The sequence below is a fragment of the Myxocyprinus asiaticus genome, chromosome 32 (genome assembly GCF_019703515.2).
Source record: "Myxocyprinus asiaticus isolate MX2 ecotype Aquarium Trade chromosome 32, UBuf_Myxa_2, whole genome shotgun sequence".
Classification (NCBI taxonomy): Eukaryota; Metazoa; Chordata; class Actinopteri; order Cypriniformes; family Catostomidae; genus Myxocyprinus; species Myxocyprinus asiaticus.
In genome coordinates, this window is record NC_059375.1 from 12,328,054 (window position 1) to 12,343,563 (window position 15,510).

Sequence of the window (15,510 nt, forward strand, 5' to 3'; positions counted from 1 at the left end):
ACTATGTGCGGTACATGCTAAGCAGTGCAGCAATATGAAATGCTAAATGATTATCATTACAATTAAACTCACAAAGTTTGTCAAAATAATCTCTTCCCAAATGTTGGCTATAGATGCAGAACACTTGAAACACGTCGCAGATCAAAGCAAGTATTTGCAATTTGTCTAAATCATGATGGTAAAAAAAGGAGTGGTGGATGTTTGATTTTCCCAGTTATAGCCTATTCATATGATTTGATATGAAGCGCCCGTTACTGTCACAAAACTATTGCTATGTACCACCTCGATGTTTTTGCTAATCTGTGGCAGTAAGGGGCAGTTAGTACAACTCCAGCTGTACAGGCAATGCATAAAACCAATGAGAGCATCCAATAAGAGCAACAATTAAAAATAGCGCAGACGGATTTCGGCTAATAATAGGGTTATGTTCAATGATATGGAAAAAATATATATTTATATTTTGAATTTTAAGCCCCTTTTTGTGTTGTCTAAATGCTTTACTTGACTGCTGCCACAGTATACGTATACGATATAATGCATTTGAATATTAGAATATTTATCATGTATTATGTTGTATTTAAAATTATTTAAATACATTTTTACTAAATTATCTTTATTTGGGACTTTCTCATTGTATATATATGCAATTAATTTGATTGTAATCATGTCATCATGAATCATGTAATTATTTCAATAAAAGGTGTTGATCGCTGATTGACAGCCCTAATATATATTTCAGCATAAACACTTGTTGGGAAGGGCGGAACCTATGTAATGTGTCCACCCGGAGTCATTACACTGACGCACAGTTGACGCCCTGACGCGAATCATGTCAACGTGGCTTCACAATTGCGGCAACAAAGTGGATAGCCATAGTCTACTGGCAGATTGTGGAGGATTTAAGTTTAAGAGATTTTATGCCCAGTGCAATGAAAAATGCAACCTATGTTGGGACTAGTTCTTTCAATTAGTCAAACTCCCACTTCGACTTTGGGAAACGCTTAATGTTACTTGAATTGGTGATATTTAAGTGCATTTCTGTCTTTATACTGTGGAAGGCTTTGTTTGGAAAATGTTCATAAAGCATTATATTGTTGCATTTTGTTTTGTTTTCTTTCCTAAGATGGAAATAAATGTATTTTGACAGGAAAATAAGTATATAATGTAAAATTTCAGCACTTTCCAAATCTGCGATTAATCGTGATTAACTACAAAAACATTTTTAATCGACTGACAGCACTAATATACACACACACACACACACACACACACACACACACACACATATATATGAGCCAAAACATTATGACCACTCACAGGTGAAGCGAATAACATTGATCATCTCCTAACAAAGCCACATGTCAAGGTCTGGGTTGATTAGATGATAAGCGAACAATCAGTTCTCATAGTCAATGTGTTGAATGCAGGAGAAATGTGCTGGAGTAAAGACCTGAGCGACTTTGACGAGGGCCAAATTGTTATGGCCAGACAACTGGGTCAGAGCATCTCTGAAACGGCAAGGCTTGTGGGGTGCTCCTGGTCAGCAGTGGTGAGTACCTACAGACAGTGGTCCGAAGAGGGACAAAGCACAAACCGGTGACAGGGTGTTGGGCGCCCAAGGCTCATCGATGTGCTAGGGCAATGAAGGCTTATGTACAGAAAATGTAAATGATGGTTACAGGTGGAATGTATCACAACAGTGCATCGTATGGGCTGCGTAGCCGGACAGAGTGCCCATGATGACCCCTGTCCACCACCAAAAGCACCTACAATGGGCATGCGAGCGTCGGAACTGGACCTTGGAGCAGTGGAAGAAGGTCACCTGGTTTGATGAGTGTTGTTTTCTTTTACATCACGTGGACGGCCGTGTACGTGTGCATTGTTTACCTGGGAAAGTGGTGACACCAGGATGCACTGTGGGAAGACGACAAGCCAGTGGAGGGAGTGTGATGCTCTGGGCAATGTTCTGCTGTGAAACCCTGGGTCCAGCCATTCATGTGGATGTCCACCTATCTAAACATCGTTGCAGACCAGATACACCCCTTCATGGCAATGGTATTCCCTAATGGCAATGGCCTCTTTCAGCAGGATAATGCGCCCTGCCACACTGCACACATTGTTTGGGAATTGTTTGAGGAACATGATGAAGAGTTCAAGGTGTTGCCCTGGCCTCCAAACTGCCCAGATCTCATTCCGATTGAGCATCTATGGGATGTGCTAGACCAACAAGTCCGATCCACGACGGCTCCAACTCGCAACTTACAGGGCTTGAAGGATCTGCTGCTAATGTCTTGGTGCCAGATACCACAGACCACATTTAGGGGTCTTGTAGAGCCCATGCCTCAGCGGGTCAGCACTGTTTTGGTGGCACACGGAGGACCAATAACATATTGGTTATAATGTTTTGGCTCATCAGTGTATGTTTAGCCAAAATGTTTTTATATATACATATATACTGTACATTTCAGCATAACACATTCCATACTTCTAAAGCCACTAGGAGATTTTGCATATATGTAGTTTCATCCTAAATTTATGCCGTAGTTCTATGCAGAAATGCGTACATATTTTCGGTTAGTAAAATAGTTAGACTCATTATTATGACAGACAAAATCAGATATACAGTATCTTGACTGCCAGGGGAAAAGTATAATCCAATAATGTGGTACTGTATAATATACCAGAGAGAGACTTGTATATGTGCCTAATACATAATTAGACTACATTAATGACCTGATTAGCTCATGAATTTATCATGATACCTGTATGCAGATGTGTTCTCCCTCCTAACATTAATTAGTATGCCTTTTAATGTCTGTTTCCTTCTGCCAAGAGCCAACGAATGTATGAATTGAGGGGGATTTAATTATCAAAGACATAGAATGTCATATGCTCTTTATACATATCGTAGTGTGGTTTCCAGTGTGTTCCACAGTGGCATCAACTCTTTGATACAGCCTTTTATTTTAATTCCTTTACATAAACCACAAGGCCATGCTTGATTGGGCCCCCAATCTAAGCTTTGCAGTTGTGTGCAGCACACTGTAATCCAGGCATTTGGGTCACCCTTCTCCAAAACACTTTCTGGTACTGATTCAACCCCTTCACACACCCTGCTTTCTTTGGGCTGTGTGTGTAGTTTACTGTTTTTTGTTTATAGACCTTTTTGAAAAGCTCACAGTAATGAAATTGGTTCTCAATGAGTTATAGAAAATGTAAGGAGACAGTGTACAAAGAAAGGAATGTGAAAGGCACACTTGATAGGCGCTGAACTCTTGAACCAGTCTAAAACCCCTCGTATTCACTGTTCTACCAAACGTCTAAACTGTGGTCTTATTCAATAACTGTGAATGGAACCAATGAAACTTTACCCAGCTGGCATCCTACACTTTGTGATTGTTACAGTCATTCTAGCATAGTATAATCAAAATGTCACTTGCATGAATCAAACTAGAATTAAATATGGCCGGTAATGGCACTGGGCGGATGCTAAAATGAATTGTGTTGCATGATAGTTCTGGGAATATCCAACCTTTATTTGTGAGAACATTGTTTTCTAAGTGTGGTTGGGCAGTTGACATACAGTATAACATGACTGAACTTGATGTTTAATCAACATCAAAATGTCAGCTTAAGTAAGGTAAAGTGTGTTTTTTAGGTTCTTTAGTCACTATTTCTTTAAAGGAATAGTAGTCTCTCTTATTATGAGGTCATAAAAACTGTATGCATAATTATTATAAGAATTAGCAAAATGTTGTTTAAAATAGTTTTACTTGGAATATAGCATGTCACACCACAGTACACGTCAACTTCCCAAAAGTATTTCACGCCAACTACCCATTTGTATGTTCTAAAACCAAAGCCAATCATTGAATTCCGAGCATGTTTAAAGATGAGTTTTGGTATTGACTGACAGTCTTTTGTAAAGGTGCCAGCTTGTCTTCTGTTGTGTTCTTCGTACTCACATGCCCTAAACGGGACTATAAAGCTCTTTTTTTCTTTCCTGTGTGACCCCCTGAATTCTTTAGTGCGTAGCCTATATTTCCCTAGTTTACAGCCTTCACTAGTGCACACTTTCTCCCCTTTTGCCCTCTCTGTAATGCCCCATACAAGGAGGAAACACTGTTCAGAGCACCTGCCACAAATAAATGGTACATATTCCAAAGGTGCACCAGAGAGTGAGTATTTTATAGATAGTAAAGCTGTAGTGTGTTAGTGGTACAGTATGAAACATTTTATACAACAGTCAGTTCAGGTCCTCGAATCTGATTGGACGAGCGGCGTTCAAGAGTGCTGATATTTAGCATAACATCACTGGGACGCTTCACTATTTGTATCACTATGCTTGCATGTGATTGCAACTTCCAAATAGTGGTGGGGGCTTAAATCGCAAACTACCGTACTACTCCTACTATTTCTGCCATAGAAATATTAAGAGTAGTATGGTAGTATGCAATTACAAATTTAGCCGGGGGTTTTGATTGATCCCAATGACTAGAACCTTATGAATCCGTTTACCAAAAAGGTTAGTTCAGTGATTGGTTCAGTGACCATTTCTGCAGATTACATATTTACACAGTAGGTGTTTTTTTTTGACCGAAACAACCCTGCTGAAAAGACCAGCTTGTGTTTTGGGTGCTGGTCCCCCAGCATGGGATGCTGGTGTGCTTGTGTCCCCATAAGGCTTTTAAATTAGCTTAACCAGGTTCATAGGAAAGACCATGCTGGTCAGTTAGCTTCACCAGCTATGTTTTGCTGGTGAAAAGCATGGCTATGCTGGTCCACCAGCTAGACCAGCACCAAGACAGTGCTAGCCAGCATAAACCAGCCTATACCAGCATGGGAATTCATTGCATGTTGGTTAAGCTTGTCTTTTTAGCAGGGAATGAAAGTAAAAGAGAACAATTCACTTGAAAGATTAGCTCAAAAACCCCATTCACAAACAAAACACCACTAGTTTGAAACCAGTATGTGAGAACTGCAGAGAGCGAGTTGTGCATAATACCTTGGCTTCTTTGGAACATTTTTCATTGCCGTAAAAATAATAGGCTAGTTTTTGTCTGAAACGCTAGTTATTCATTATTATTTACTTGTTTGTTGAACTGTTGTATAAAAGTAATATCACACTCGCAATCATGCTGTTATTCTGAAAATCAGCACGGCTGTGATTACCAGTGGCCGTGCTGCTGAGAATTAGAACAACATCACTCTTGCTAGTATGATATTGCATAAATGTTGGCCTACATCTGGAAATAAACTATAGTGTAAAACATGCTTTGATGTTTTGTGTTTTTTAAGAATTTGTAGTATTACACATTTATTATTTTAAAAGGACTCTATGGTAAATAATGGGAATTTGTCATTTCATGATGTCATGGCTGCTCAAAACAATGTTTTCACTGGTGTTGTCCCCAGGGTTGCCAGCCATCCTGTAAAATATGGGATCATTCCGTATTTAAAGGTGAAATGATGCATCCCGTATCGAATCAATATGGGATGCGATTTGTCCCGTATTTAAGCTGGTCAAATGGCGTCATGGTGAAATCGTTCCAGATCACTAATTTAACGTTGATATAAGTTGGAAATTTTGCCTACGGTGGGTAAGGGACTGTCTGAAAAGTCCACACATTGTGCTAAAATGTGCTAATACTGTGGAGGGTGTGGTAAGGGACCGTCTGAAAAGTCAATAAGATGTACAAAATTACACAGATCGAACAATGTGTGAATATAATCACGGAGTCATAAAGACAAGAAGTACAGGTGAAGGGAAAAAATTAATAAAAATGATTAAAAAGGGGCCTGGGTAGCTCAGTGGTAAAATACGCTGGCTACCACCCCTGGAGTTCTTAAGTTTGCTAGTTAGAATCCCAGGGCATGCTGAGTGACTCCAGCCAGGTCTCCTAAGCAACCAAATTGGCCCGGTTGCAAGGGAGGGTAGAGTCACATGGGTAACCTCCTCGTGGTCGCTATAATGTGGTTCGTTCTTGGTGGGGCGCATGGTGAGTTGAGCGTGGTTGCTGCAGTGGATGGCGTGAAGCCTCCACATGCGCTATGTCTCTGTGGCAACGCACTCAACAAGCCACGTGATAAGATGCGCAGGTTGACGGTCTCAGGCGCGGAGGCAACTGGGATTCGTCCTCCGCCACCGGACTGAGGCGAATCACTACATGACCACAAGGACTTAAAAAGCACATTGGGAATTGGGCATTCCAAATTGGGAGAAAAAGGGGAAAAAATCCAAAAAAATAAATAAAATAAAAATGATAAAAAATAAAAATAAAAAATAAAAATACTTAACCAACCAAAATGTATCAATAGGATAAGGAAAATAAATCATCGAAAAAATTAAAATACTTTTTGTACATAAAAGAACAAAAAAAAAAAGTACAGGAAAGTTCTCATTTTAGCATAGAAGAAAGGATATATAATTTGTATTATTAATAACTCTTAACACATTTATTGCTAAAACTGTGGAGGATGTTGTAAGGGGCCGTGAACTTCTTGGCCAAGTTCAAGTTACCTGTTGCAGGGAAGTTACATGTTGAGGTGTAACTGATTGCTCTAACATGTTTGATGTTTGTTATTAAAAGAATAGTTCACCCCAAATGAAAATTCTGTCATCATTCACTCACTCTCATGTTGTCCCAAATCTGCATGCTTTTCATATGCTGAACAATAGATGTTTTAATAAATCTCACAGCTGTCTTCTCAATTCAATGGCAGTGCATAGTGCCTCACTTTAACAGAAAAAACCTTTCATGGATGGTGGTTGTGGGATATGTCACAGTAATGTTGGGGAGATGAAGGGTCCAAAAGCAGAGATGGAAAACAAAATTGAGCTGAAAAAGGCAAAAATACAAACAAAAAGTCACAATGAAGGAAAACAAAACCAAAACAGAACTAGTCTCTAGCTAGTGTTAACGAACCGAATGAGAGCTATAAAAGCCTTACCAACAGAATAAGTTGATATGGACCAACCGATACACTCACTAACAAAATAATTCAGTAAAGACAAGAAACATGAGGGGGTTAAAATAAGGAGGTAAATATCGAGGGACAGTTGCCATCGGTCCACTGATGAGCTGGGCAATCAGCATTCCCATGGAAACGCAGATCATCGATGAGCAGAGCATTCAGCATTCCCACGGAAATGCCAGTCACCCACCGGCGGCACCTGAAACAGATGAGGGAAAACACAGACACACACAGCCATGGCACACACAGACATGACACTCAGACAAGACAGACAGACAGACAGTCAGACAGTCAGGGGAGGCACAGTAAGGCCCGACTGTGACAGTACCCCTCCCCTGACGGACACCTCCTGGCAACAGATACACCAACACAAGAGGGACGACCAGGGTGGGAAGAAAAACAGGACATGGAGCATGAGTTTCCGGATCCCAACACCAAAACCGAACCAGACAGAAGAGTCAGGATCCAGACCATGGCCAAGAGCGCGGACGGCAGCGGGGGAACGGACTCCGTGGCCGTGAGTGCTGACAGTGGCAGGGGAACAGCCTCCATGGCCGGGAGGAACTGGACAGGCTGGACCGCGGCCGCAGTGGTCAAGAGTGCTGCAACATGAACAACTGCCAACTCCTGGCAGTTGGCAGAGGGCTCCTCCGCCTCCTGGTGGTCACCAGCGTGCTCCTCCGCCTCCTGGCTGTCACCAGCGTGCTCCTCCGTCTCCTGGCGGTCACCAGCGGGCTCCTCCACCCCCTGACGGTCAGCAGCAGGCCCCTCCGCCTCCTGGCGTTCAGCAGCGGCCCCTCCGCCTCCTGGCGATCAGAGGTGGGAGGCTCAGCCGATGGGTTGGGCTTCTTCCTTCTCCTCCTTCTCATCTGAGTCACGGAGTCAGTGGCCGAAGCATCCACTTCCATGTGGGGGGTGTCATCATCCTCAGGTTGGGATAAAGATTGGAAATCCTCCGAGGCACAGGCTGTGATGAACTCATCCCATTTCATTGCCAGCCTGATGGTCTTGAGAAGACTCCCACCCTCACCCCGATCTGGGACACCCAATTTAATGGGCTCATTCAGACCTGCCCTAAAAATCTCAATAGGGTAGGCCTGATTGTATCCCAGACTCGAGGATATAGCCAAAAATTCTAATGCATACCCCCACATGGATTTGTCCTCCTGCCGTAGCCTTGTGACACTCACCGCACGCTGGCGTGCAGGAGAACCAGATGTTTTTGTTTTTAAATTCATCGCCGCCGAGATGAAGGACCCAAAAGCAGAGATGGAAAACAAAAGTGAGCTTTATTAAACCAAGGCAGAAATACAAACAAAAACTTTCACAATGGAGGAAAACAAAACCAAAACAGAACTAGTCTCTAACTAGTGTTAACGAAATGACTGAGGGCTATAAAAGCCTTACCAACAGAATAAGGTGACATAGTCCAACCGATACACTCACTAACAAACAAAATAATTCAGCAAAGACAATAAGGAGGTAAATAACTAGGGACAGGTGCCGTCGGTCCGCTGATGAGCTAGGCAATCAGCGTTCCCATCAAAACGCAGATCATCGATGAGCTGAGCGCTCAGCGTTCCCATGGAAATGCCAATCACCCACTGGCGGCACCTGAAACACATGAGGGAAAACACAGACACACACAGACATGGCACACACAGACATGACACTCAGACGAGACAGACAGACAGACAGTCAGGGGAGGCACAGTCAGGTCCGACTGTGACAGGATATTCCTACCTGATATCTAAGACTTACAATGATAAATCTTTCAATTTCCTGGTGCTCTGAAGATTTGCAGTTGTTCGATTGTCAACAAAGTCTCCTGGAAACAAAATTGTGGAGGTTGCATGATACAGTTTCTATTTTGATTATATATTCTATTATAGTTGCTAGTCCTATCATCAAGTGGCATTCTATTGCAGTTTTTACAAGTAGGAATTTGGAAATTGCAACTTTCCATAGTTTAATGGAATGCAGCATCGGTGTATAACCTTTTATTGTATGTATTGTTTTTGTTACTAATATATCTCTCTCACAGAGGAGTTTTCAGAAGAACAGGTGAATGTTGATCTCAGTAAGACTGAGGGCACCTTCTCTGTTGAAGAGGAGCAATGTGGTATGCACTGCACTACCAGCTCTCACTACACTTTGCTTGAATAATAAAGATGCTCTGGAGTGCAGCGTTTGTCTTCCCTTTCAAATAATTCCTTTTGTCTTCTTTTTTTATGTTGGTTTTTATTTTTATCTATTTTATGGAATGCCTCTTACTAACTGCCATGTTAGATATACAGAGTTTGGCAGCCTTATGTGTTGCATAGGGATGGGAATCATAAGAAATTTAACAATTCCGGTTCCAATTATTCTTAATGATTCTGGTTCCATCAATGATAATTTTAGTACTTTTGAGGAAGAATAATTTGGAAAAAATGCAATTCTTATTGGATTTATTGCCCTTAGCAGCCTGTTGCCAAATGGTGAGATAATTTCAGATCTCAACAGAGTACATAGAACATATCAGAAATACATATAATAAAAATGTTGTAAAAGGTGTGTTTACACAGATTTTTTATGCACAACAAAAATTTATCCTAACTATAGATTAAATAAAGATGCTGACTACCACAACTGAAGTCGCAAGTTCGAATCCAGGGCATGCTGAGTGACTCCAGTCAGGCTTCCTAAGCAACCAACTGGCCCGGTTGCTAGGGTGAGTAGGGTCACGTTGGGTTAACCTCCTTGTGGTTGCTACAATGTGGTTCTCGCTCTCGGCGGGGGGCGTGGTGAGTTGTGCGTGGATGCTGCGGAGAATAGCGTGAAGCCTCACTACGCCACCACGAGGACTTATAGCGCATTGGTAATTGGGCATTCCAAATTGGGGAGAAAAGGGGAGAAAAAATCCACAATTTTTTATTTTTTTTTTAAATAATCAGAGTACACTGGTCAGACTGATCTCACAGTGAAATTGGAAACAGTACGTTGACTTTTCTTTAGCTAAAATCGGTCTGTGCTTCCCGAAATTCGAAACACTGCCCCCAGTGGCCAAAACGATAAGTATTGTTGGGTGCATGGGCATGTGTGAGCTCCATTTTCCATTTGAAATGTCCATGGAGGGGTGCCAAAGCGAGTTGTATTCAGCTGTACAGGCTGTAATACAGTGATAAGGATTGCATACAGTATTTTTCCCAAACCGCAAAACTAGACCTAACCATTAGTTTTGTCAAATTTTATGTTAGAGGGGAATATGCAACTTCCTATTCACGCTCATCACTGATTATGCGAACGCGAGTACTTGTTGGTTTCAACACGGAATACGAACCCGGGTCTAGGGCTGAGCAATATGGCAAAGCATTTTAATCTCTGTTTTTTTTTATTTTTACTTAAGGACAATTCACAACTCGGTTTTTCAACTTTTAAATGTACTCAACTAAAAAGCAACTTTATCATGATTCAAATAACATGTTCTTTATTAGAATGCAAGGCAACATGGTGCGAGAAATAAAATTTCTTTTCATAATAAGTTTCGTTTTTATCTAAACCGAGTCTATCTGGGAAGTTATCTAAAAATCAATGTCTAGAAATTATTAAGTTTATCTAGAAAGTACTCATTGTATATCAAACAATTTGTATGTACTGTATAATCATAAACCGCTGCCGATAGAGTCCAGGGCACACAGCTTCCTTTAGCGGTACATACTGAGCAGCGCAGCAATATGAAATGAAAGTTTGACAAAGTTTGTCAAAATGATCGCTTGCCAAATGTTGGCTATGGATTCAGTTTACTTGAAACACCTCACTGAACAAAGCAATATTTAGCTATCTATCTGAAGCCGGTTTATGCAGGCATGATGGATGAAGTTGAGCACTGGAAGCACTGTTTGTTTTACGTTGTAGATTAAAAAGAAACGGCTTGTTGGAGTCATTCGTTACGTTATCAGACTACACTGGACACACTGTTTCGTGCTATAAATTCAGTTGATATTGTTGAATTTAAATAAATTGCACATTTGGGAACTGTTAACGGAACCGAAAAATGGAACCGGTTCTGCTCAAGAGCTGGTTCTCATTTCCCAACCCTAGTGATTTAAGATCTTAATTTTCGGTTTTGGATATGTTTTTCTATGTTGTCAACGTGTCCACTTCCCTGCTAAAAAGACCAGCTTAGAGCATGAATTTCCATGCTGTTGCAGGCTGGTTTGTGCTGGTTAATGCTGCAGTTTGGGACTCGACTACAGAGTTATGGAGCTAAACTTTTAATTTCTGGCTTGCTTTTATGATGTTAACAGCTCACTTTACTTCCATAAGTAAACCTGGACTTCCTTTGGTACCTTGATGGGTAAAACTGTTCAAATGGTTGTTTTATAGAAGGTTCCCAAAATTCATGTGAGGAGCAGACAGAAGATCAGCACATGGCTCTGGAAGTAGCGAGCGGTACAGTATGCACCCTCTTTCATGATTGACAGGCTTTGCTAAAATCCCTTTATGCCATTATTTATGTGATTGCTTTTTTGCTTCACATGCTGATGCTTCTTTTTATTTGTGGCATATTTCAATCCTGCAGGATGTATTATGCTTCTGTTCAGATTGGTCTTATGGCTAATGAGAATGCCATCTTACAACTTGGTTTCCCTCCTTTTCTTGCTGTGAAATCCTTTTATGTTGCATTTATAATGGGATTGTTTTTTAAGTGTAATATAATATGTGCAGTGGCCCCAAAACATATCTGGACACTTAATCCATTCATAAAAATGTATGAATGTCTTTTCATTGTATAACAAAGTATCGAACCAAGTGGCATTAATTTGAAAGAACCTTGATAGCACAAGCACACTTTTCAGAAAAAAAAAAGCACACAAAAATACATTTATTTGGTCTTAAATTAAATAAAAAATGTATATATTGTTTAAAAATAATATTATTTGAACAGGTTATCAGACGTTAGTAGAACGTTCATAGTTGAGGGGAACTGACTTCATACAGTGGCAAGAAAAAGTATGTGAACCCTTTGAAATTAGCTGATTTTCTGCATTAATTGGTCATAATGTGATTTCATCTTCATCAAACTCACAAGTATAGACAAAGCACAGTGTTCTTAAGCAAACAACAAACAAACAATTATAATCTTTCATGTCTTTATTGAACACATCCCATTAAACTTTCAAAGTGCTGTGATAAAAGTAAGTGAACCTTTGGATCCAATAACTGGTCGATCCTCCTTTGGCAGCAATAACCTCAACCAAGCATTTCCGGTAGCTGCGAATTAGACCTGCAAACATTCAGAAGGAATTTTGGACCATTCTTCCTTACAGAACTGCTTCAGCTCAGCCATGTTCTTAGGATGTCTGGTGTGAACGGCTCTCTTGAGGTCATTCCACAGCATCTCTATTAGGTTAAGGTCTGGGCTCTGACTGGGCCACTCCAAAAGGTGGATTTTCTTTTTTTTTTTTAAGCATTCTGTAATGGATTTATTTCGATGTTTAGGGTCATTGTCCTGCTGCATCACCCAACTTCTACTGAGCTTTAGCTGGTGCACAGCCAGCCTGACATTATCCTATAGGAAATCTTGATATACTTGTGAATTAATTTTTCCCTCGATGATGGCAAGCGGTCCAGGCCCCAAAGGAGCAAAGCAGCCCCAAATCATGATGCTCCCTCCAACATACTTCACTGTTGGGATGATGTTTTCATGTTGGTATGCGGTGCCCTTTTTACGTGATACGTAGTGCTGTGTGTTCTTCCCAAACAATCCAACCTTAGATTCATCAGTCCATAAAACATTTTCCCAGTAGCTGTGTGGAGTGTTAAGGTGGTATTTGGCTGACTTCAGGCACACAGCAATGTTTTTGTTGGAAAGCAGCAGCTTCCTTCGTGGTGTCCTGCCATGGACACTATGCCTGTTTAATGTTTTCTGTATAATAGACTCATAAACAGAGATGTTAACCAGTTCCAATGATTCCTTCAAGTCTTTAGCTGTCACTCTAGGGTCCTTTTTTTACCTCATTGATCATTGTGCAGTGTGCCCTTTGAGTCATCTTGGCTGGACAGCCACTTCTAGGGAGAGTAGCCACAGTACTAAATCGTCTCTATTTATAGACAGTTTGTCTAACTGTGGACAGATGAATATCTAAGCTCTCCGAGATTACTTTGTAACCCTTTCCAGCTTTATGCAAAGCAACAATTCTTGAACATAGGTCTTCTGAGATCTCTTTTTTGCGAGGCATTGTCCATGTCATCAGTGCTTCTTGTGAATTCCAAACTCAAAATGTTTAAATGCTATTTATTCTCTTTAAGTCAAAGTAGCTCTAACCCACACCTCCAGTCTCGTTTCATTAATTGGATGCTTGGTTTGCAACTCCTGACTCTAATTAGCTTTTGTTGACGTCATTTTCCTAGGGGTTCACATACTTTTTCCAACTTATATAGTGAATGTTTGAATGATGTATTCGGTGTGTACAAGAATACAATAATGTGTGTGTTATTAGTTAAAACAGATTGTGTTTGTTCATTATTGTAACTCAGATGAAGAATCAAACCAGATTTTAAGACAAATTTATACACAAATGCACATGATTCCAAAGGGTTCACATACTTTTTCTTGCCACTGTACATCCACAAAAAATGACCTTGAGGCAAGTTGGTGAGAAGTTAGTTCTGAAAAAAACTCCTAACATAATTTGATTGCAGATGTACAGTAACTGGCTCTCTAATACAATGACATTTTTTAAGTGCCAGAAAACGTTTTGATGCCACTGTGTGTTTATATGTATGCTTTGTATGTATGTGAGGACACAGATCTACAACTCAACAAGCTTGTGTTTAATTTTGACATCACTTCTGGGGTATGCTGACAGGTTTCAGGGTTTAAAATTAAACTCAAGGGAGACTGTAGCTCTAGTCTCACTTTAATTCCAATGTGATTATTAGCCAAGGAGACCTCTGCCTATGCCAGGGAAGGTGTGATGTTATGTCAAGTCTGGAATTAATGATTTGTGCCAAATATCTGTGAATCTCAGCCACAGCAGAATGGTGCTTCATGGCTAAATGTTGGGAAAACTCTTTTCTCTCACAGGACACAATGCTTTAAACCTCTTAAGACCATTAGCTTGAATGTTCAGTGCTTTGCAGATATTTTTTGGAGTGTGCGGTTGCCAGTATTTGTTGCTTTTGTGTTGTGTATCTAAAGAAATAGTGTAGTATGTTTATGGTGTGATTTCATGATATGTACATTAACGTTTGCTTTGCCTCTTTTCAGCTGAAATTACTAGATAGTGTGCTGTACAGCTCTCTAATGCTGTCTTGTATGATTTTGTTTCTGTCTGCTACATATGCTGAACATTATTTAGCTGGAGGACCTGGGGCCACAGGTAAAAAGCTTTATTTAACTTATAACTTATTCTGAGAATGTATCACATTAGTGTCATGCATTATTCAATTGTCATTAAACCCTATTAATTACAGTGTAGTAGTTTTCTTTCTTTTTTTCCTTTCAACTAAATTCATTGCATAGTTTGTTTCTATCTTGTTCTGGTATTCCACCTTTTAAGGTGCTTTTGATGAGCAGGAGACTCCTCCTCTTCCATTAATATTTCTCTTAAATGTGATGTGTGTAAGTTTAGTATGGTATGCTATCTCATATCCCAGCTATTCAAAGGTAGGTTGATTTCCCCCGAAATGTGCAGACTTATCTGCCTGTGTTTTGGCATCAGTAGGTCGAAAGTTTTGCTGCTGAAATCAGTCTGTGGCTGTGTCTCATTTGGAAGGATGCGTTCTCCGGAGGTCCCATTTGTTGGCCGGATACGTCGGCCGCATACGTCATCGAGTCTGTCTCGTTTCAGAAAAGCGAGTAGGACACTTTGAATGCAGCCTTCGAATGCGACCTTCTTTCATGAGAATTCGGAGGATGCATGAGGTGTATCCTTCGTGGGCACTCACAACCCACAATTCTTTGCTTCAACGGAAGTCTAAAAAAAAAAATGAGGCCAGTTTGCCTGTAAATATGATGTTCAAACGCAAGGAATGTTAATTCCCAAGTTGAAGTACCTAAATAGATGGGTGCAGAGTATATAATATGTATAATTATATTAATATATAATTAAAATAAAGTATTAGACTAAAAGTACACCTGTAAAATCTATTTTCTGTTCTCTTTACATCATTATAACTCTCCTAAAATGTACCTCATACATTCCCTTCTAAAGGAACTTTTTGTTCCCTTCTCACTCAAAGTGCTCCCGCTTGTTAAAGAGTGGCATGCTGTCATAGCAGCCATGTTATGTTCCATTTCGGTTTGTCCTACGTAGGCCGTCTCGTTTAAACGATACTTGTTTAAAGGAGGATGCTTGGTATACTGCAGCCTTCAAAGGATGCATGCTACCTAGCACGCAGCCTTCCAAACGAGACACAGCCTGTGTTTACCTAAATTCAAACCACTGCCCCCAGTGGCCGAAGCTGAATGTTTTGTTGACCAGTTTCCTTGTGAAATGTCCACAGAATGGCGCCAAAATTGAGTTGTATTTTTAGTTGTAAATTATG

At 40.4% G+C, this 15,510-nt stretch overlaps 1 protein-coding gene across 5 annotated transcripts in view; it reads left to right on the forward strand.

The window, feature by feature from the left end:
* The window catches only part of mapta (microtubule-associated protein tau a), a 62,085-nt gene that overhangs the window by 23,844 nt on the left and 22,731 nt on the right, over window positions 1-15,510 (forward strand). For 2 of the 5 annotated variants that reach the window (XM_051667562.1, XM_051667564.1), the window contains exons 4-5: window positions 11,344-11,409; window positions 14,322-14,342. The exons of 1 other annotated variant lie outside the window; for it this stretch is intronic. In XM_051667562.1, coding sequence (XP_051523522.1) covers window positions 11,344-11,409; window positions 14,322-14,342 — 87 coding nt within the window. The remainder of the gene's footprint in view (window positions 1-11,343; window positions 11,410-14,321; window positions 14,343-15,510) is intronic. 2 more of the 5 variants (XM_051667563.1, XM_051667565.1) reach the window with 1 other exon arrangement.